Source organism: Portunus trituberculatus, chromosome 43 (genome assembly GCF_017591435.1).
Source record: "Portunus trituberculatus isolate SZX2019 chromosome 43, ASM1759143v1, whole genome shotgun sequence".
In the NCBI taxonomy this organism is placed as follows: Eukaryota; Metazoa; Arthropoda; class Malacostraca; order Decapoda; family Portunidae; genus Portunus; species Portunus trituberculatus.
In genome coordinates this window covers 23,821,690-23,844,189 of record NC_059297.1, presented here as the reverse complement: position 1 = coordinate 23,844,189, position 22,500 = coordinate 23,821,690, and the positions used below count along the sequence as shown (strand labels likewise).

Here is a 22,500-nt window from a genome sequence, read left to right as displayed (position 1 = left end):
CTCTCTCTCTCTCTCTCTCTCTCTCTCTCTCTCTCTCTCTCTCTGTATTCCCCATACTACTGCCAAATATATGTCACGTCTTATTATGAAGAGCTTATGGTCCAACCTGGTCTTATAAATACACTCTTGAAGCTTCAGGTAAAACAAACACAACAGAACACACGTGGACAAACAAATCGAGAGGAGGAGGAAGCTTTCAAGACACTTCTCTGATTTCGATTAACGCTTTTGACAATATGGGAGACCGGGACTTCAGTGGGCTTAATATAAAGCTATTTCCGTTGTCCTTAGCTGGTATAGGTAGAGAAAAAAGAATACTGAGCATACCTTGAAGCGTCCCTCGAGCAGCGGCGGCTTGGCGTAGGGAATGCCCAGGAAAGTGGAGACGTTCATGATGTAGCGCTGTTGGTGGATGGGTTTGTTGACGGGCCGCTCGTTGGGCCTCACCCCGGGTTTGTCATACAGGTACACGTAGAAGCCCTGCACCTTGCCCGAGTCCGTGGTGACGAAGATGTCCGCGAGGGGGAGGGTGAGGCCTAGAGGAAGAGAGGGAGAGGGAGAAGGTGAAGTGATGAGTGACAGGACTGGATGTTTGGGATGATGTGTTAATAACTGATGGTGGTGATGATGATGATGATAATAATAATAATAATGATAATAATAATAATAGCAGGAGGAATACACAAGGAAGAACAAATAGCAACAGGAAATATATAACAATGATGATAATGATGGTAATTACAAAGGTGAGGAGATTAAAAATAAAGATAATAATGTGTGAATGTTAGGAAGTAGAGAGAGAGAGAGAGAGAGAGAGAGAGAGAGAGAGAGAGAGAGAGAGAGAGAGAGAGAGAGAGAGAGAGAGAGAGAGAGAGAGTCGGAAGGATGGGGTTTTGTTGTGGTGCTGTGGTACAATTAAGTAATTAGGATGAGTGAGGAAAAGTGAGGATGAGGAACACAAAGAAAAGTAGAAGGAAAAGAAGAATATTAAATGTAAAAGGAGGAAGGAAGAGAAGAAAGAGGAGGAGGAAGAGAAGAAAGAGGAGGATGAAGAGAAATAAGGAATAAAAAATGTTAAACAAAAACTTTAGAGTAAGAACAACACATTACAACTAAAAAAACAAAAAAACAAAAAAATACGAATCGAAATAAATATACACATAAATGAATATTCACATAACATAACACACACACACACACACACACACACACACACACACACACACACACACACACACACACACACACACGTTAATAGAATAGAACAGTTAACGATTTCCTATTATACGAACTAGTATTTCCTGCTTGCACCACCACCACCACGACCAACCACCAACCACCACCACCACGACCAACCACCGACCACCACTATTATACCACCACCACATACAAAAATAAATACCCCAATAATTATGATCATGTTAAGAATATTAGTAGTAAGAGTCAGTCTAGATTAGTAGTACCTATAGCATTTGGTTCTGCTTCCATGGCTACATCACGGGACTCTCGCTCCTGTAACAGCGTAGGTTAGGTAGACAGATAACTTCATTTTGTCTTTGTTCGTCTTTATATAAATATTTTTCATGTCGGAGGAGAAATTACTTGGCTGATTTAGATGTCACTACTACTACTACTACTACTACTACTACTACTACTACTACTACTACTACTACTACTACTACTACTACTACTACCACTACAAAGATAGTTAAAAAAGAAACATTCTTCTTTTCTCTTTCAAATGATTATGTAAATTGTTTTAAGAGTTCTGAAAGTTTTTTTTTTTTTTTTTTGTGTGTGTGTGTGTGTGTGTGTGAAAGATAGTTTGGGATTATGACGGTGGTGGTGGTGGTGGTGGTGGTGGTGAAGGTTTTAGATGTGCCCAGGACCAACTATGGAGTATCGCTATTTGTATGGAGTGTGTGTGTGTGTGTGTGTGTGTGTGTGTGTGTGTAAGAGAGAGAGAGAGAGAGAGAGAGAGAGAGAGAGAGAGAGAGAGAGAGAGAGAGAGAGAGAGAGAGAGAGAGAGAGAGAGAGAGAGAGAGAGAGAGAGAGAGAGAGAGAGAATTCCCTGCCACAACAACAACAGCAATAACAAAACTATCACTGATAATAAAACTATTGGAGGAGGAAGCAGTTTTCCTACAGATGGTGGATTGTGACTGAGTGAGTCAGTTTGTGTAATCATGATAGTGATAATGGTGGCGCCCTTATCAGCAGACACGTCCGTGTGTGTGTGTGTGTGTGTGTGTGTGTGTGTGTGTGTGTGTGTGTGTGCTTAGAATGGAGGTCATGTTGACGCATTGCTTTTTATAAAACGGCCGTTACTATCACCACCACCACCTGCACCACTATCACCACTATATACTACTACTACCGAAACAAAGAAATAATCATCATCATCATCAGCAATAGTAGTAGTAGTTTTTTACAGTAAAAAAGTAACCGCAGAACCTCCTTCTCCACCCAGGCGCCACCCACCCCTCCCAAGACCTTGAACCCCAAGCGCTATGACCTGCACCCTCATAAGCAGCGCGTCCTCGCCTCACCTGGCTCCTCTGCAGGCCGGAACTCCCCCTGCAGGTCAGGCCGCCAGATGTCCAGAATCCCTTGTCTGTAGTCCCACGGCTCCTCCCCCCGTGAGCTCCCTGGTCGCTCCCTGCCTCGGGCGTCATACCTGCCACGCCCTAGGTAGTTCCCACTCAGCCTCGGGTTCTCGCTGTATCGAAAACTCTGGTCCTGGTATCTGTTATCGAACCCTCGTGTCTGTGAGGGGTCGTCGTAACGCGTGTCGTAGCGGCGGTCCGTGCCGTAGTAGGTGTCGCCCGAGCTGTACTGGGTGCGGATCGGGGGCGGGGTGGAGTAGAATCCTTGACTGCGGTAGTGATTTTCCCAGTAGTCGTCCCGGAGAGTCTCATGATCACGGTCATTGCGATACTGTGCCCTCACCCCTGTCACCGCCACCGCCACCACCACCAGCAGCAGGAGGCGCCGCACTGTTCCTGCTGCTGTACCTGATGGATTACGTCTCTTGTCGCCATTTCGCTAGCCTGTCACCGCACGCCCAAACACTGCACTGCACCGTTCATGCTAGCACGTCGCACTGCTTGTCACTGGCCTCCCTCGGGCACTCTGGACTACGGCAGATGATTTGAAACACTCCCGCCGCGTGCGTTTCCCCGCAGCCTGGCTAGGGCCGCGCCGCTCACCCTCCACCGCCCGTTGCAGTCCCCCGTTTTGCGCAACTCATCGAGGACTCCGTTTTAAATCGTCCCACTCGTCCCCTGCAGGTTTAGAGGAGTCTATCTCACTGGCATACCGCACCTCTCTCGTTTGGGGACATTTAAACCGCAGGAACAGGGTTATTGATTCCCCACCTGGCCGCTAGGGGCAGCACATCACAGGTAACACTGCTCACCAACAAGGAATCCTTCACAGGTTCACAGTCTCATCTCGACGCGCCCTTGAGCTCTTTCACCGCACTAGAGCAAGGCGTGAACTCTTAATCAGATACTAATAACACACACGCACTTTCACACGCCCATACGCTTCCTTGAGTCAAGTGTGCGTGTGTGAGAGCGCGTTGCGTGTGAGCTCAGGTGGCGTGTGTGCGAGTGCTGATGTTTGTGAGCCACTACTACCTCCAGTCCTCCACCACCACCACCACCACCACGCACAGCGACGCTGCCACATCCTCTCCCTTGTGTGTGCGCGTCGTGGTGAGACATAAGAGAGGGGAAGAGGGAGGGAGTGGAGGGTGGTGCTGAGGGGGCAGACAGGTGGAAGAGAGGCAGGGCAATGGAATGTGCTTGTGTGAGTGATTCTTATGGGATTGACAGCATTCAATGCGTGTTTATGCGAGAGAGAGAGAGAGAGAGAGAGAGAGAGAGAGAGAGAGAGAGAGAGAGAGAGAGAGAGAGAGAGAGAGATAGGATTTCTAAATGTATGACAGGATATGGTGTGTTATGGGATATGAGGATGGTGGATCAAGAGAAGGTGGAGAGAGAAGACTAGTGTGGTAGATAGAATACATGGTGATGGATGTGTTGGTGGGGACTGGTGGGTGGAGACTGGTGGAGCGTGAGACTGTCCTGCGTCCTGGAGGGTGAAAATGGGTGTTATAATGATCCACAGGGAGACTTTTTTGACGTTGCTGTTGTTATGCTGTTGTTATTGCTTCTACTACTACTACTACTACTACTACTACTACTACTACTACTACTACTACTACTACTACTACTAAAAGTTGCTCATTTTTCAGAAGTGTCTCAGTAATGTCTGTCTGTCTGCCTGCCTGCCTGCCTGTCTGTCTGTCTATTTTCACGTCTGTCTATTGGTCAGTCTTTTTTAGGTAAGAGAGGAAAACTAGCCAAGGGAAACAAAAACGATTAAACAAAAAGACTCACTGGTTAAAAAATAAAGTCCACTATCTATCTATCTATCTATCTATCTATCTATTCCATCTGTCAGTCTCTGTCTGTATGTCGTGATGTGGCTGTCTGACTGTCTTGCGACCTTTATGTATTTCTGTGTCTGTTTTTATCTCTTATATCTATTTATTCATTTGTCTCTGTCTATCTGTCTTTCTTGGTAGGTCTTAATTTCTCTCTCTCTCTCTCTCTCTCTCTCTCTCTCTCTCTCTCTCTCTCTCTCTCTCTCTCTCTCTCTGAAAAAAAATTGTATAGTTAACAAACTAATTAATTAATTAATATTCTATCTATTTGATTAATTGATTATCTAATTAAAGCATGATAGGTATTTCGTTTATTGAGAGAGAGAGAGAGAGAGAGAGAGAGAGAGAGAGAGAGAGAGAGAGAGAGAGAGAGAGAGAGATTTGATTTGATCAATTTATTCCGACGTATATAGCATCAGACAAATATGCAATAGATTGCTCATGAGTTACAAAACATTTAATCAACACACACACACACACACACACACACACACACACACACACACACACACACACACACACACACACACACACACACACACACACACACACACACACACACACTAAATAACAATATAGACAGCAGAGATGTTAACGCAGGGCAAGTCATTAAGAGTACCTTCCAGAGTGAGGGTAGCGCATGAGAAGTTCGCCCAACGCGTCTGGCAGCAGTAGGTGACGGCAGACGGTAACCAGCGGCAGACCCTGGGGCAGGTAGTGCTCGATGGTGTTGTCACGGGGAGCGTAGCACAGGCGACACCCTCCAGCCCGCAACCTATCAGGGAGAACGGTAGCCTAAGCCCGGCCACAGGCGAGCTGAGACAACATTGTGGAGACGAACCATTAATGCCCGCCGACGGTATGTGAACTTGTTGCGGCAGACGGGTGTGATGGTGACGCTGTATACGGTCTCTCAGTATCCACATAATAGCATACCATACCATACCATATCATACCATACTACACCACATCACACCACACCACACCACCACCAAACACCACTACACACGACTATGCAACACCACACCATATCACACACTACCTTACACCAGCACACACCAGTACACACCATATTACACCACACCACAACACAACACATTACCAGAAACCACACACCACTAAACTCACACACCACCACAACAGACCAGACACCACCACAACACCCGTCTGCCTTGCCCGTTCGGTTACAATACCATTTTTCCTTGGGAGATTTTAGAACACTTTTTTTTGTTTTCCAGGTGATTTAAAAGCCGCTGTGTTGGATGAGGTGGATGAGGTGGAGGTAGATAGGAGAGGAGGTGTGCAAGGTGGATGGGAACAAAAGTTGTGGTGTAACGGAACGGTGCAAAAAAAAAAAAAAAAAAAAATGGATCTGACTAGATTTGTTCTTTTTTTTTTTTTTTTTTACATTACAAGGGCACTGGCCAAGGGAAAACAAAGTGTTGGAAAAAAAAATCCCGCTGGTTGCCAGGCCCTGTTAAGAGGAAAGTAGGAGAAAGAAAAACAAAAAATCTAAAAGGAGGGTCCAGTTAACGTAAGAGGTGTCTTGACACTCCTCTTTTGAAAGAGTTTAAGTCATAGGCAGGTGGAAATACAGACACAGGTAGAGAGTTCCAGAGTTTACCAGTGTAGGGAATGAAGGAGTGAAGATACTGGTTAACTCTTGCATTAGGAAGATGGACAGAATAGGGATGAGAAGAAGTAGAGAGTCTTGTGCAGCGAGGCCGCAGGAGGGGGAAGGCATGCAGTTAGCAAGTTCAGAAGAGCAGACAGCATGAAAACAGCGGTAGAAGACAGATAAAGATGCAACATTGCGGCGGTGACTTAAAGAATCAAGACAGTCAGTTAGAGGAGAAGAGTTGATAAGACGAAAAGCTTTAGATTCCACCTTGTTTAGTAAAGCTGTGTGTGGATCCCCCAGACATGAGAGCCATACTCCATACACGGGCGGATAAGGCCCTGTACAGAGCAAGCAGCTGGGAGGGAGAGAAAATGGACGAAGACGCCACAGGACACCTAACTTCTTGGAAGCTGATTTAGCAAGAGTAGAGATGTGAAATTTCCAGTTTAGATTTTTAGTGAAGGATAGACCGAGTGTGTTTAATGTAGAGGAGAGGGAAGTTGAGTGTTATTGAAGAAGAGAGGATAGTTGTCTGGAAGGTTATGTCGAGTAGATAGTTGTAGAAATTGAGTTTTTGAGGCATTGAACAAAACCAGGTTTTCTCTGCCCCAATCAGAAACAAGTGAAAGATCAGAAGTTAGGCGTCCTATAGCATCTCGCCTTGAGTCATTTAATTGTTGTTGGGTTGGGCGTCTGTTGAACGCTGTTGAATAATGCAAGGTGGTATCATCAGCATAGGAGTGGATAGGGCATTGAGTCAGATTTAGGAGATCATTGATGAATAATAGAAAGAGAGTGGGTGATAGGACAGAACCCTGTGGAACACCACTGTTGATAGTTTTAGGGAAGAACAGTGACCGTCTACTACAGCAGCAATAGAACGATCGGAAAGGAAACTGGAGATGAAGGTACAGAGAGAAGGATAGAATCCGTAGGAGGGTAGTTTAGAAATTAAAGATTTGTGCCAGACTCTATCGAAGGCTTTCGATATGTCAAGGCCGACAGCAAAGGTTTCACCGAAGTCCCTAAAAGAGGATGACCAAGATTCAGTTAGGAAAGTAAGAAGATCACCAGTAGATCTGCCTTTACGGAAACCATACTGGCAATCAGAGAGAAGGTTGTGAGCTGATAGATGCCTCATTATCTTCCTATTAAGGATAGACTCAAAGGCTTTAGAAAGGCAGGAAATCAAAGCTATAGGGCGGTAGTTAGAAGGATTGGAGTGGTCACCTTTTTAGGGACAGGTTGAATGTGAGCAAACTTCCAGCAAGAAGGATAAATAGAAGTAGAGAGACACAGATGAAAGAGTTTGACCAGGCAGTGAGCGAGTTCGGAAGCACAGTTTTTGAGAACAACAGGAGGGACTCCATCCGGACCGTAAGCCTTCCGAGAATCAAGGCCAGAGAGGGCCAGGAAAACGTCTTTATAAAGAATTTTAATTTTAGGGATGAAGTAGTCAGAGGGTGGAGGAGTAGGAGGAATATGCCCAGAATCATCCAAAGTTGAGTTGGTAGCAAAGGTTTGAGCGAAGAGTTCAGCTTTAGAAAAGAAGAGACAGCTGTAGAGCCATCTGGATGAAGTAAAGGAGGGAAAGACGAAGAAGTAAAGTTGTTAGAGATATTATTGGCTAGATGCCAGAAATCTCGAGAGGAGTTAGAATTGGAAAGACTTTGACATTTTCTATTGATGAAAGAGTTTTAGTAAGTTGGAGAATAGATTTGGCATGATTACGGGCAGAAATATATAGGGCATGAGTTTCAGCAGTTGGATGGCTACGGAACCGTTTGTGAGCCGCCTCTATCATTGACAGCACGAGAACAAGCAGAGTTAAACCAAGGCTTTTTAGCTTTAGGGTTAGAGAAAGTATGAGGAATGATAGCTCCATGCCAGAGATAATCACCTCTGTTATGCGCTCGGCACAAAGAGAAGGATCTCTGACATGAAAACAATAATCATCCCAAGGGAAATCAGAATAGTACTGCCTTAGTTCCTCCCACTTAGCAGAGTTAAAATGCCAGAAGCACCTCCGCTTAGGCGGGTCCTGAGGCTGCACTGGAGTGATAGAACAGGTAACGGAAATTAGATTGTGGTCGGAGGAGCCCAACGGAGAGGAAAGTTTAACAGAGTAAGCAGAAGGGTTGGAGGTTAGGAAAAGATCAAGAATGTTGGGCGTGTCTCCAAGGCGGTCAGGAATACGGGTAGGGAACTGCACTAGCTGCTCTAGGTCATGAAGGATAGCAAAGTTGAAGGTTTGTTCACCAGGTTGGTCAGTGAAAGAAGATGAAAGCCAAAGCTGGTGGTGAACATTGAAATCCCTAAAATGGAGATCTCAGCAAAAGGAAAGTGAGATAAGATGTGCTCCACCTTGGAAGTCAAATAGTCAAAGAATTTTACATAGTCAGAGGAATTAGGTGAGAGGTATACAGCACAGATGAATTTAGTTAGAGAGTGACATTGAAGTCTTAGCCAGATGGTAGAAAATTCTGAAGATTCAAGATTGTGGGCACGAGAGCAAGTGGTGTCGTTACGCACGTATGCGCAACATCCAGCTTTGGATTGAAAATGAGGATAGAGCAAGTAGGAGGAACAGAAAAGGGCTGCTGTCAGTAGTCACAGACAACTGTGTTTCGGTTAGGAAGAGAAGATGAGGTTTAGTAGAGGAGAGGTGGTGTTCCACAGATTGAAAATTAGAACGAAGGCCACGAATGTTGCAGAAATTGATAGTGAAAGTATTAGATGAAGTGTCAAGACACCCAAGGTCGACAGCAGAGGGCAGTCCGACCTGGGGACATTTATGGTCCCTCCCAGAGGGGACTCCGAGGCAGGGCGTGGTGAAGCCATTATTAAATTTTGATTTGAAGAGAGTGTAAAAGTGTAAGGTGTTGTAGTGTAGTGTAGGAAGTAGTAGAAGTTGTCTTTAGAGGGCAGGCTGCAGCTGCTCAATTGTATAAATGAGACCACAAAGGGAACCGGGAAGAGAGAACACGGGGAATCACTCAGTCTGCAGCACTGCCTACATCCCCGTAAGTACCTCTCCTGGAGTATTCCACCGGGCGGCAGGTGACTACTGCCTACTCCATGTATGATCTAGCCTGGCTGTGTTTTCCATCTAGATTATATAAGATTTTTATTATCCCGTTCGTAAAATAAACACACCATTCCTTCGAGTTATTTTTTTGTTTTTGTCATTGCTTAAACTGAGAATGATTTTACATTCCATGTGTTAACTGAAAATTGTACTAAGTCGGAATATATAACATAATCCAGTTTAGCTTCCTTTTTCCGAGGCGTCATTTTCAAAATGTAAGAATTACGTATTTTCGGCTGTGTAGTCATCCTGGTGATGCGTGGTCCACTCAGTCTTTCCACCAACGTCCACAGCGTTAGTTAGAGTGTATGGCAAGATAGAATATTTGGTGCATTCTGGTGTGGGCGCCTATCTTTTGTGTGTGTAGCAGTGTGCTTCCGTATATGTAAATACAAGACGAGAAATGGAGTTTTCTTCCTGCCTCCCTTGCTGTCTGTGCACGAATTAATACCAAAACCCCGTGTGTTTCCAGACTCACACGTGAAGGAAAGACAACATTAACCAGGAAAATAGACAAATAACCACAAAGGTGTCCCAAATAATGCTTGAATAGGTGAATGTTGATGTCCCGTTCATACCTCCTGTCTTGAAAACACCTGGACACAACAGACGCCTTCTCTCCCGCCTGCCCGCGTCTTATCGATAATATTTGCACCAATTTCCAGCATTTTCCAGGTATCTCCAGAAGGTGTGGTGTATTGTTTGATGATACTTGGTGGTGCCTGGTGATGGTATGGTGTGTATTGGTGTGGTGTGTGATGTCTGATAATGGTGTCTTGTGTGGTGTGTTGTTGTGCTGTTGTGGTATAGTGTGTTCTGGTGGTATGTGGTGGTATCTGGTGTGATGTGATGGTATGGTGTATTCTGGTGGTGTTTAATGGTGTTGTGGTGTTGTCTGGTGGTATGTGCGGTGTATTTTAGTGGTGTCTGGTGTGTTGCGGTGGTGTTTGGTGTGTTGTGGTGGTGTTTGGTGTGTTGTGGTGGTGTCTGGTGGTATGTAGTGGTGTCTGGTGGTGTGTGGTGTGGTGTCTGCTACTGTCTGGTGGTATGTAGTGGTGTCTGGTGGTGTGTGGTGTAGTGTAGTGTGGTACCTGCTGATGTGTGGGTGGTGTTTGGAAGAGGAGGAGGAGGTGAAGGAAGAAATATGGAATGAAGAAGGAAAGGAAGAAAAAGAAGAAATGAGGAAGAATAGATAAAGAGGGCCTTCTCTCTCTCTCTCTCTCTCTCTCTCTCTCTCTCTCTCTCTCTCTCTCTCTCTCTCTCTCTCTCTCTCTCTCTCTCTCTCTCTCTCTCTCTCTCTCTCTCTCTCTCTCTCTCTCTCTCTCTCTCTCTCTCTCTCCCTGATCAGCATTGTTAAAATATTCGTTTGACTTACTTTTCTTATCCTTATCTCTATCTGTTTGTCTGTCTGTCTGTCTGTGTGTGTGTCTCTCTACCACTTTATCCAGCCTTGTCAATCCTGTTACCTATATGCTATACTGGTTTTAAGTGTGTTTTTAGCGTTTTGGTGACAGATTAACAATATCTAAGCATTCTTAATCCCTTCAGTACTGGGACTCATGTTTATCTTGAGATTTGTGTACGATTAAGACCATTTTGTTTATATTAGGAAAGGTCTATGGAGGTCAGAAGATTAATGGCCAGAGTCTTCTCTATTTTAATCCCTACATAAGTTTCTGAAGCTGTATAAAATCACCAAATAGTAAGCAGAATGAATATGAAAACGCGTCATGGTATTGATGAGGTTATCTGGAGAAACAGCCTTGAATACACTGCTATCTATACTCAAAAGGTTCTAGTTGGACTGACACAGGCTTTCAAGGGTGTTTTTAATGTTCTAGTGATATGTTATCAGTATTTCCGCCTTACTAACAGGAGAAAAACGTCTGAAAAATCATATTTTTTAAAGGGCTCTAGTTGAAGTGATGCGGATTGTCAATGTTTTATGGTTCTAGTGATAAATTGAAATATTTTAGCAATCATGATTGGAGATACTCTTGGAATAAATGCCCATGTTTAAAAAGCTTTAGTTGCAGTGACACGGATTTTCAAGGGTGTTTTATGGTTTTACATTGTTAACAGAAGAAAACACACACACACACACACACACACACACACACACACACACACACACACACACACACACACACACACACACACACGTAGTGTAGTGGTTAGCAAGCTCGACTCATAATCGAGAGGGCCCGGGTTCGAATCCCGGGAAGCGGCGAGGCAAATGGGCAAGCCTTAATGTGTGGGGTGTGTTCACCTAGCAGTAAATAGGTACGGGATGTAACTCGAGGGGTTGTGGCCTCGCTTTTCCGGTGTGTGGAGTGTGTTGTGGTCTCAGTCCTACCTGAAGATCGGTCTATGAGCTCTGAGCTCGCTCCGTAATGAGGAAGACTGACTGAGTGACCAACAGGCGACCGAGATGAATTACACACACACACACACACACACACACACACACACACACACACACACACACACACTCTCTTTCTCTCTCTCTCTCTCTCTCTCTCTCTCTCTGTCTGTCTGTCTGTCTGTCTGTCTGTCTGTCTGTCTGTCTGTCTGTCTGTAATAATAATAATAATAATAATAAACGGTTTATTAATTAGGCAATGTAAAAAAAAACACTGAAAATGTACATGGGACATTACCACAATGAACTAAAAATGCTTAACCTAACTATGGAAAAACTTAATAGAAATTCACTTATTTATTTAAAGCTACAATAGTGGGCAGCGCTGAGCCGGTAGATCCGTGCGCAATTTCAAAGGCGCCACGCGATTATGGTGTCTGGCGCGAGCAACATCTGGTAGCATGGCGGAGATATGACGCAGCAGTCCTTAAATTTTTCCAAGGCTTCCTGGTGTCTTGGCCAGCCTCGGCAGACTCAGGCATCACGTCCTCGTAACCTGTAGGCAGGCCCAAGGATGATGAACGTCCTCTGAATCTAGCTGTTGTCGTTGTGTGATTCAGGAGGAGGACCATATGTACATGAGCTTAATATAAAGATGAGGTACATCAGCTCATCTGTGCTAATGAGTCAGTAAATAGATTTTATATGAGGCTATGATGATGTTAAACATGCTGCTTATGTTAACTGATCATACCAAGACATAGAAGCTTGGTGCTGCGGACCATAATGAACAGAAAGCTAAACTGTTGCTGTATACAAATGTGCATACGGTCTTGGTGTGGTTGATGGTCATTTTGTTGTCCTGTCCACGTCTGTAGTTGGTTTAGATACTGCAGTGCTAAGAAGTCTTTGGTGTTGTTGATTACACGGTGCAGTCGTCCACATATTCCAGCTTGTACAGAGCATCGTTGATAAGGATGAGGAAACACAATTATCTTGTTTGAGGGAGCATGTGAGCTGTTAAAGAGGAGACAGATGATAACGAATGACTGCCTTGTGAGGAAGTCTGCCAACCATATCAGGTAAGAGACCCAGAGTGATGGCTTTATTTATCACAACAGTGTGATCAACAAGATCAAAGGCCTTTCTGAAGTCCACAAAAGCAATAGCTAGAGAATGTTGCGTTTGTATGGCTGTACGAATTAAGCTGACAATAGTGAGATGTAGTAGGCAGTAGTCACCTGCCGCCCGGTGGAATACTCCAGGAGAGGTACTTACGGGGATGTAGGCAGTGCTGCAGACTGAGTGATTCCCGTGTCCTCTCTTCCCGGTTCCCTTTGTGGTCTCATTTATACAATTGAGCAGCTGCAGCCTGCCCTCTAAAGACAACTTCTACTACTTCCTACACTACACTACAACACCTTACACTTTTACACTCTCTTCAAATCAAAATTTAATAATGGCTTCACCACGCCCTGCCTCGGAGTCCCCTCTGGGAGGGGACCATAAATGTCCCCAGGTCGGACTGCCCTCTGCTGTCGACCTTGGGTGTCTTGACACTTCATCTAATACTTTCACTATCAATTTCTGCAACATTCGTGGCCTTCGTTCTAATTTTCAATCTGTGGAACACCACCTCTCCTCTACTAAACCTCATCTTCTCTTCCTAACTGAAACACAGTTGTCTGTGACTACTGACAGCAGCCCCTTTTCTGTTCCCTCCTACTTGCTCTATCCTCATTTTCAATCCAAAGCTGGATGTTGCGCATACGTGCGTAACGACACCACTTGCTCTCGTGCCCACAATCTTGAATCTTCAGAATTTTCTACCATCTGGCTAAGACTTCAATGTCACTCTCTAACTAAATTCATCTGTGCTGTATACCTCTCACCTAATTCCTCTGACTATGTAAAATTCTTTGACTATTTGACTTCCAAGGTGGAGCACATCTTATCTCACTTTCCTTTTGCTGAGATCTCCATTTTAGGGATTTCAATGTTCACCACCAGCTTTGGCTTTCATCTTCTTTCACTGACCAACCTGGTGAACAAACCTTCAACTTTGCTATCCTTCATGACCTAGAGCAGCTAGTGCAGTTCCCTACCCGTATTCCTGACCGCCTTGGAGACACGCCCAACATTCTTGATCTTTTCCTAACCTCCAACCCTTCTGCTTACTCTGTTAAACTTTCCTCTCCGTTGGGCTCCTCCGACCACAATCTAATTTCCGTTACCAGTTCTATCACTCCAGTGCAGCCTCAGGACCCGCCTAAGCGGAGGTGCTTCTGGCATTTTAACTCTGCTAAGTGGGAGGAACTAAGGCAGTACTATTCTGATTTCCTTGGGATGATTATTGTTTTCATGTCAGAGATCCTTCTCTTTGTGCCGAGCGCATAACAGAGGTGATTATCTCTGGCATGGAGCTATACATTCCTCATACTTTCTCTAACCCTAAAGCTAAAAAGCCTTGGTTTAACTCTGCTTGTTCTCGTGCTGTCAATGATAGAGAGGCGGCTCACAAACGGTTCCGTAGCCATCCAACTGCTGAAACTCATGCCCTATATATTTCTGCCCGTAATCATGCCAAATCTATTCTCCAACTTACTAAAAACTCTTTCATCAATAGAAAATGTCAAAGTCTTTCCAATTCTAACTCCTCTCGAGATTTCTGGCATCTAGCCAATAATATCTCTAACAACTTTACTTCTTCGTCTTTCCCTCCTTTACTTCATCCAGATGGCTCTACAGCTGTCTCTTCTTTTTCTAAAGCTGAACTCTTCGCTCAAACCTTTGCTACCAACTCAACTTTGGATGATTCTGGGCATATTCCTCCTACTCCTCCACCCTCTGACTACTTCATCCCTAAAATTAAAATTCTTTATAAAGACGTTTTCCTGGCCCTCTCTGGCCTTGATTCTCGGAAGGCTTACGGTCCGGATGGAGTCCCTCCTGTTGTTCTCAAAACTGTGCTTCCGAACTCGCTCACTGCCTGGTCAAACTCTTTCATCTGTGTCTCTCTACTTCTATTTATCCTTCTTGCTGGAAGTTTGCTCACATTCAACCTGTCCCTAAAAAAGGTGACCACTCCAATCCTTCTAACTACCGCCCTATAGCTTTGATTTCCTGCCTTTCTAAAGCCTTTGAGTCTATCCTTAATAGGAAGATAATGAGGCATCTATCAGCTCACAACCTTCTCTCTGATTGCCAGTATGGTTTCCGTAAAGGCAGATCTACTGGTGATCTTCTTACTTTCCTAACTGAATCTTGGTCATCCTCTTTAGGGACTTCGGTGAAACCTTTGCTGTCGGCCTTGACATATCGAAAGCCTTCGATAGAGTCTGGCACAAATCTTTAATTTCTAAACTACCCTCCTACGGATTCTATCCTTCTCTCTGTACCTTCATCTCCAGTTTCCTTTCCGATCGTTCTATTGCTGCTGTAGTAGACGGTCACTGTTCTTCCCTAAAACTATCAACAGTGGTGTTCCACAGGGTTCTGTCCTATCACCCACTCTCTTTCTATTATTCATCAATGATCTCCTAAATCTGACTCAATGCCCTATCCACTCCTATGCTGATGATACCACCTGCATTATTCAACAGCGTTCAACAGACGCCCAACCCAACAACAATTAAATGACTCAAGGCGAGATGCTATAGGACGCCTAACTTCTGATCTTTCACTTGTTTCTGATTGGGGCAGAGAAAACCTGGTTTTGTTCAATGCCTCAAAACTCAATTTCTACAACTATCTACTCGACATAACCTTCCAGACAACTATCCTCTCTTCTTCAATAACACTCAACTTCCCTCTCCTCTACATTAAACACACTCGGTCTATCCTTCACTAAAAATCTAAACTGGAAATTTCACATCTCTACTCTTGCTAAATCAGCTTCCAAGAAGTTAGGTGTCCTATGGCGTCTTCGTCCATTTTTCTCCCTCCCAGCTGCTTGCTCTGTACAAGGGCCTTATCCGCCCGTGTATGGAGTATGGCTCTCATGTCTGGGGGATCCACACACAGCTTTACTAAACAAGGTGGAATCTAAAGCTTTTCGTCTTATCAACTCTTCTCCTCTAACTGACTGTCTTGATTCTTTAAGTCACCGCCGCAATGTTGCATCTTTATCTGTCTTCTACCGCTGTTTTCATGCTGTCTGCTCTTCTGAACTTGCTAACTGCATGCCTTCCCCTCCTGCGGCCTCGCTGCACAAGACTCTCTACTTCTTCTCATCCCTATTCTGTCCATCTTCCTAATGCAAGAGTTAACCAGTATCTTCACTCCTTCATTCCCTACACTGGTAAACTCTGGAACTCTCTACCTGTGTCTGTATTTCCACCTGCCTATGACTTAAACTCTTTCAAAAGAGGAGTGTCAAGACACCTCTTACGTTAACTGGACCCTCCTTTTAGATTTTTTTTGTTTTTTCTCTTTCTCCTTTCTTCTTAACAGGGCCTGGCAACCAGCGGGATTTTTTTTTTCCAACACTTTGTTTGCCCTTGGCCAGTGCCCTTGTAATGTAAAAAAAAAAAAAAAAAAAAAATTAATATTGCCAAATTGTTGTGTGTCAATAGAGTTACAAATTTTGTTATAGGCCCAGTCGAAAACAAAATCTTCACAGATAAGGCTGGGTATAGGGGTGATGGCGACTGGTCTTAGATCATTCAGTGACTGTGGATTAGAAATTTTGGGGAGGGGGGTGACGTAAGATGTCTTCCAGTCATCGGGGCAGGAATGTTGAGCAAGGGAGGCATTGATGATAGAGCAAAGGGGTGTGGCAAGTTCTGTCTGTCTGTCTGTCTGTCTGTCTGTCTGTCTGTCTGTCTGTCTGTCTGTCTGTCTGTCTGTCTCCCTCTCCCTCTCTCTCTCTCTCTCTCTCTCTCTCTCTCTCTCTCTCTCTCTCTCTCTCTCTCTCTCTCTCTCTCTAAAATGTTGAATAAATCATTGAACTGAACTAAACTGTGTGTGTGTGTGTGTGTGTGTGTGTGTGTGTGTGTGTGTGTGTGTGTGTGTGTGTGTGTGTGACAGACATATTTACCTATTACCTAATCATTTAAGCCCTTCAGTTGACTTGTGGCTTTAGCTAAAAATAAGGATAGGCAGCCGTAGGAGAACATACACCAAGCTAAACGCTCTTACGTACATATTTATACGCATTCTTATATGTACATACAGAAACAACTGAGGCAATGCACGAGTTTGCACCTCACCCCACTCATACACACATACATACACACACACACACTCTTGGGATTTTGAACCTACATTTACAGAGCTTTTCTTCTGCGTTAGTATGAGTAATATTGTTCTCGACACTCTTATATCACAGACGAGGAGAGGAGCAATCTATCAGTCACACATTACCGTAGCATAAATCCAACACGACACAAAGGTAGAATGGTCAGGGCTTTAGCGAAGATTCCTCCTTTTACCTGTGAAATAAACTTTTACGCTGGTTCCTCTGGAGTCTCCTGTGTTTTTGTTCCTCCCTTCCTCGCTCCCAGTCTTCCTACTTCCCTTCCTGCTCGCCTCTGTCCGTCTATATGTCTGTATGCCACATCTCTCTCTCTCTCTCTCTCTCTCTCTCTCTCTCTCTCTCTCTCTCTCTCTCTCTCTCTCTCTCTCTCTCTCTCTCTCTCCGTGATTCTCTTTCTCGTTCTCACACACACACACACACACACACAGAGAGAGAGAGAGAGAGAGAGAGAGAGAGAGAGAGAGAGAGAGAGAGAGAGAGAGAGAGAGAGAGAGTGTATAATGTAATGAATACATTTTGCAGATTTGAATATTCTGTTTTACAATATATTCTTTACGCACTCTTTCTATTTTCTTAATTTTTTCATGGCATAATAAAAATTTTAGATAGGATGAAATCTCTGTCTATATATATCTGTCTGTCTGTCTGTCTGTCTGTCTGTCTTGTCTGTTTATGCAAGAAATATGTGTCTCTGTTTAGCTACTAGTGTGTGTGTGTGTGTGTGTGTGTGTGTGTGTGTGTGTGTGAGATATGTTTATCATGGCTGTCACACGTGACACACACACACACACACACACACACACACACACACACACACACACACACACACACACACACACACACACACACACACACACACCTTCCTTTCTTTCCTCCCAAAACAGTTCTCTCACACTGCCTTTCATATATCTTGTCGCCCCTTCCCTCCCATCTCTCTCTCTCTCTCTCTCTCTCTCTCTCTCTCTCTCTCTCTCTCTCTCTCTCTCTCTCTCTCTCTCTCTCTGAAATCATAGTTGCTTACTGTTAAGAAAAAGAATAGATTTATATTTGTGTGACGTGTTGCTAGTTTTGTTGTAAAAGAGATGTACTTAGAAATTGTTATATTGGGTTATTTCTTTTGTATCGTCTTTGTTAGCAGTTTGTTTGTGTCTTCTTACTGTGTGTTATTACTACTGTGTTTATTTATTCATACATCTCCTCATCTTCTGGACGGGAAATACATTCACTTTATTTTGAAGCCTTTTTCAAAATGTATAGTTCTCATTTACAAAGAATAATGATTGAACGTTGTAATTGTGTAGGTACCAATTTTGATTTGTAGGCTTAGATACGTTTTTTTTCCTGCTAGGCCTACCTACTATGTGTACAATACAGTTTACCCTATATTTATTCTCTCTCTCTCTCTCTCTCTCTCTCTCTCTCTCTCTCTCTCTCTCTCTCTCTCTCTCTCTCTCTCTCTTTCTGCTTCAAAGCCTCTTCAGGAAAAATATCAAGTATTTATTTGGTTGCGTACAAATTTTATTCTATAGCCTTCAATTTTTTCCTTCCCTTTTCAGGCCTACCTATTTATGTACCTTACCTCAGGCTAGCATACTCCATTCTCTCTCTCTCTCTCTCTCTCTCTCTCTCTCTCTCTCTCTCTCTCTCTCTCTCTCTCTCCACAAGACAACAACAATAACAACATTTATCATTACCACTGTCACAACGACCATCACCACCACTAACAACAACAACAACAATAATGTCATCACCACTATCCCATTAACGTAAGTATCAACAGCAGTGAAAATCTTGATCTCAATCTTTAATAGTAGAAAGTTGTGTAATATTTTGCTATACTCGTGTACTTTCATCTATGCCTGTGTGTGTGTGTGTGTGTGTGTGTGTGTGTGTGTGTGTGTGTGTGTGTGTGTGTGCTCAGCTCTACAGTGTATTATACGATCCACTGTCTATTCCATTCCAAAGAGGGATATAGTATGAGGCAGAAATGTAAAATAAGACTGTTTTTCGATTTTGTATTCCCAAAGGCAAGAATGCAAGACAATAATTATTTTGAAACATTTCTGACTGCACTTACATTACTTTTTAAAGACTCCAGTTAAAATGACACAGGTTTCAAGGGTATCTTCACGTTTCTAGTGACAGATGAACGAGATTTCTACAGCATAAAGAGGAGAACGACTCTGATAACCTGGCTAATCATCTCTGTGGCCTTGCAAAAGACTCGTAGTGAGAAGGTAAAGCATATGTGAATAGGAAAATGAGATGTGTGTGTGTGTGTGTGTGTGTGTGTGTGTGTGTGTGTGTGTGTGTGTGTGTGTGTGTGTGTGTGTGTGTGTGGCATAGGGAAATAGTTGTAGTAAGACATTAAAGTGATTTTGAATGCTTGCTTGTAAGATCTTGTTGATATGTATTTTTATTTCAGATTTTTTATCGTAATAATATGAAAGGTAGGAATGTAAGATTAAATCCCAGTAATTCTTTTTGACCATTTACTCTTAGGCTCAAAATATATGTCTAAATAGATTTTCCTCGCAGTATGTTTAGACCGAAGACTTGAATCTGCCTGTGAACTTAACAAATTAGGTAAATTTAATATTTGTGAAAGAAAAGCTAATTAAATCTTAAATGTATTGCAATAAAATAAGTACTAAAAAAAAAAAGATGAAATGTGGCGCTTTCATGCATAACTAAACGACAAAGTGAGAGAGAGAGAGAGAGAGAGAGAGAGAGAGAGAGAGAGAGAGAGAGAGAGAGAGAGAGAGAGAGAGAGAGAGAGAGAGAGAGAGAGAGTACTGAATTACAAAAGAACTAAATAGAATCAATATGAATCTACTACAAGACCTTTAATAACAATAACACACGACACTTACTTATAGATTAGCACGCACAACTAGAATGTTAGTGAACTGAAATAAGAAAAAAACTGAAAGAAAAGAAGAAAAAAAAATGCATAAAATTATCAAAACTAAAAGAAAGGAAAAAAAGAAAAACAAAATCGAAAAATATATGAAATCAAAACAAGAAAAAAAAGAGAAAAAAGTAAAGAAAAATGTATGAAATCAAAACTATAAAAGGAAAAAAAAAAAAAATTTCCACAACGTATAATGACAAAGGTGAAATAGACGCAGTTTCAAAACACGCTTCTCTCCTTCTCAGCTTCCTTCCTTTCCTCCTTCCTTCCCTACCACTTAATGACTTAATCTGCCCCAGGTGCGAAGTTTCTCTGGCTGCATTTGTCGCCGTGAATAATGGAAGGATAATGAATATTGAAAAAGGACTGATCGGCGTGATAAGTGGCGAATGATGAAGAAAGGTGAATGTGGAATAGGTTATAGAAAAATGGGGAGATGAAGGAATTAATAGATATTTAAGTACGTGCATGTATGGATAACTAACGAGAGAGAGAGAGAGAGAGAGAGAGAGAGAGAGAGAGAGAGAAGAGAGAGAGAGAGAGAGAAGAGAGAGTTTCATCGTTATTTACACAATTCTCTTCTCTCTTTCTCTCTCTCTCTCTCTCTCTCTCTCTCTCTCTCTCTCTCTCTCTCTCTCTCTCTCTCTCTCTCTTTTTTTTATTTAAACAAAACTTAATACAAAGGAACATGTACCCAAAGGCGCACTGTCGTGTGCTACCTATTCTAAGGGTACTACAATCTATTTCTACAATATTTACAAGACTTAAAAATAGATAATATACAAGATGGTCAGCATGTAAATGGAGCACTATTCGTTTCACTTCACTAGCACTATTCACGCACTGCACTACACTGAGTGTCACGTCACAAAGAGTGTCAGAGGAGTTGGCAGTGTCTGTCTCCACTTATGTGCCATCAGTTTGACACTGTGTGTTCATCTCCTGGACGTGAGGCACCGCGGCCGTGAACAAGTTCCACATCCTGGAGACGCGTCCTGCGAAGGTGCGTTGATGCTGACACCCGTGGGATCGCGGCACCTCTACGGCGTCACCACCATTGAGCACCGTTCTCGTGCTCCGTGCGGTGACTCTTAGAGGATGACGCAGCCCTGCCAGATGTGGCACTCTTTGCACCTGTGCCTTATGGAACACTACGATCGCCGCCACGTCTCTGCGGTGTTCCAGTGAATCAAGGGGACGCTCAGGCTCTGGGTGAGGTGGTAGTGCAGCATCTACTAGCCGTATGGCGCGGCGTTGGATGCTGTCCAGTCTCCTTCTGTGTGTGGCGGCACAGGACATCCAGGAGAGAGCTGCGTATTCAAGGTGGGGCCGCACCTGTGCCTTGTACAGCAGCAGTCTCCCTTCCTGTCGAGGAAACTGGCGATCCTTCTGAGAGCGGAGATCCTGTGAGAGGCTTTCTTGGCAATGGTTTTGACATGCCTGTCAAACCTCAGCCCTCGATCCACCTCCACTCCAAGTATCTTGACGTCATCTTGGAGTGGGAGAGCAGCAGCGCCAAAAGACAACTTTCCTGCCATTGCTGCCATGGCGGCTGGGGACCGAGAGACAACCATTGCTTGTGTCTTCTCCGGCGCGAATGTCACTTGCCATCGAGCACCCCACTCCTTTATCACTCGTAGCTGCTGATTGATGGCCTCAGCAGCCCGCCCACTGTCCTGGCGTGGATAGGTATAGGAGAGGGTGCAGTCATCAGCATAGGCCATGACTCCTGGCAGTAGCTGGAGAAGATCATCCACGTAGATATTCCACAGGAGTGGGCCAAGAATTGAACCCTGTGGCACTGATGCCTCCACAGGCAGGGACTCAGATGTTTGCCCGTTGACAACCACCTTGAGGCTTCTGTCCTGCAGGTAATTTCCCAAGAGTCGTAGCAAGCCACCCTGGATGCCTTTATTTAAACAAAGCTTTTCAAAGTAATACCCAAAGGCGTTGTGCCATACTACAATTATCAAAAGACTTAAAAATAGATAATATACAAGATGGTCAGCATGTAAATGGAGCACTATTCGTTTCACTTCACTAGCACTATTCACGCACTGCACTACACTGAGTGTCACGTCACAAAGAGTGTCAGAGGAGTTGGCAGTGTCTGTCTCCACTTATGTGCCATCAGTTTGACACTGTGTGTTCATCTCCTGGACGTGAGGCACCGCGGCCGTGAACAAGTTCCACATCCTGGAGACGCGTCCTGCGAAGGTGCGTTGATGCTGACACCCGTGGGATCGCGGCACCTCTACGGCGTCACCACCATTGAGCACCGTTCTCGTGCTCCGTGCGGTGACTCTTAGAGGATGACGCAGCCCTGCCAGATGTGGCACTCTTTGCACCTGTGCCTTATGGAACACTACGATCGCCGCCACGTCTCTGCGGTGTTCCAGTGAATCAAGGGGACGCTCAGGCTCTGGGTGAGGTGGTAGTGCAGCATCTACTAGCCGTATGGCGCGGCGTTGGATGCTGTCCAGTCTCCTTCTGTGTGTGGCGGCACAGGACATCCAGGAGAGAGCTGCGTATTCAAGGTGGGGCCGCACCTGTGCCTTGTACAGCAGCAGTCTCCCTTCCTGTCGAGGAAACTGGCGATCCTTCTGAGAGCGGAGATCCTGTGAGAGGCTTTCTTGGCAATGGTTTTGACATGCCTGTCAAACCTCAGCCCTCGATCCACCTCCACTCCAAGTATCTTGACGTCATCTTGAGTGGGAGAGCAGCAGCGCCAAAAGACAACTTTCCTGCCATTGCTGCCATGGCGGCTGGGGACCGAGAGACAACCATTGCTTGTGTCTTCTCCGG

General features: G+C 44.2%; 1 protein-coding gene across 1 annotated transcript in view; it reads right to left on the bottom strand.

Moving 5' to 3' along the window:
• The window catches only part of LOC123518011 (neuroligin-like protein glit-1), a 49,649-nt gene that overhangs the window by 26,490 nt on the left and 659 nt on the right, over positions 1–22,500 (bottom strand). The window contains 4 exon segments of the mRNA XM_045278511.1: positions 328–536; positions 2,550–3,045; positions 4,032–4,098; positions 5,073–5,248. Coding sequence (XP_045134446.1) covers positions 328–536; positions 2,550–3,045; positions 4,032–4,098; positions 5,073–5,248 — 948 coding nt within the window.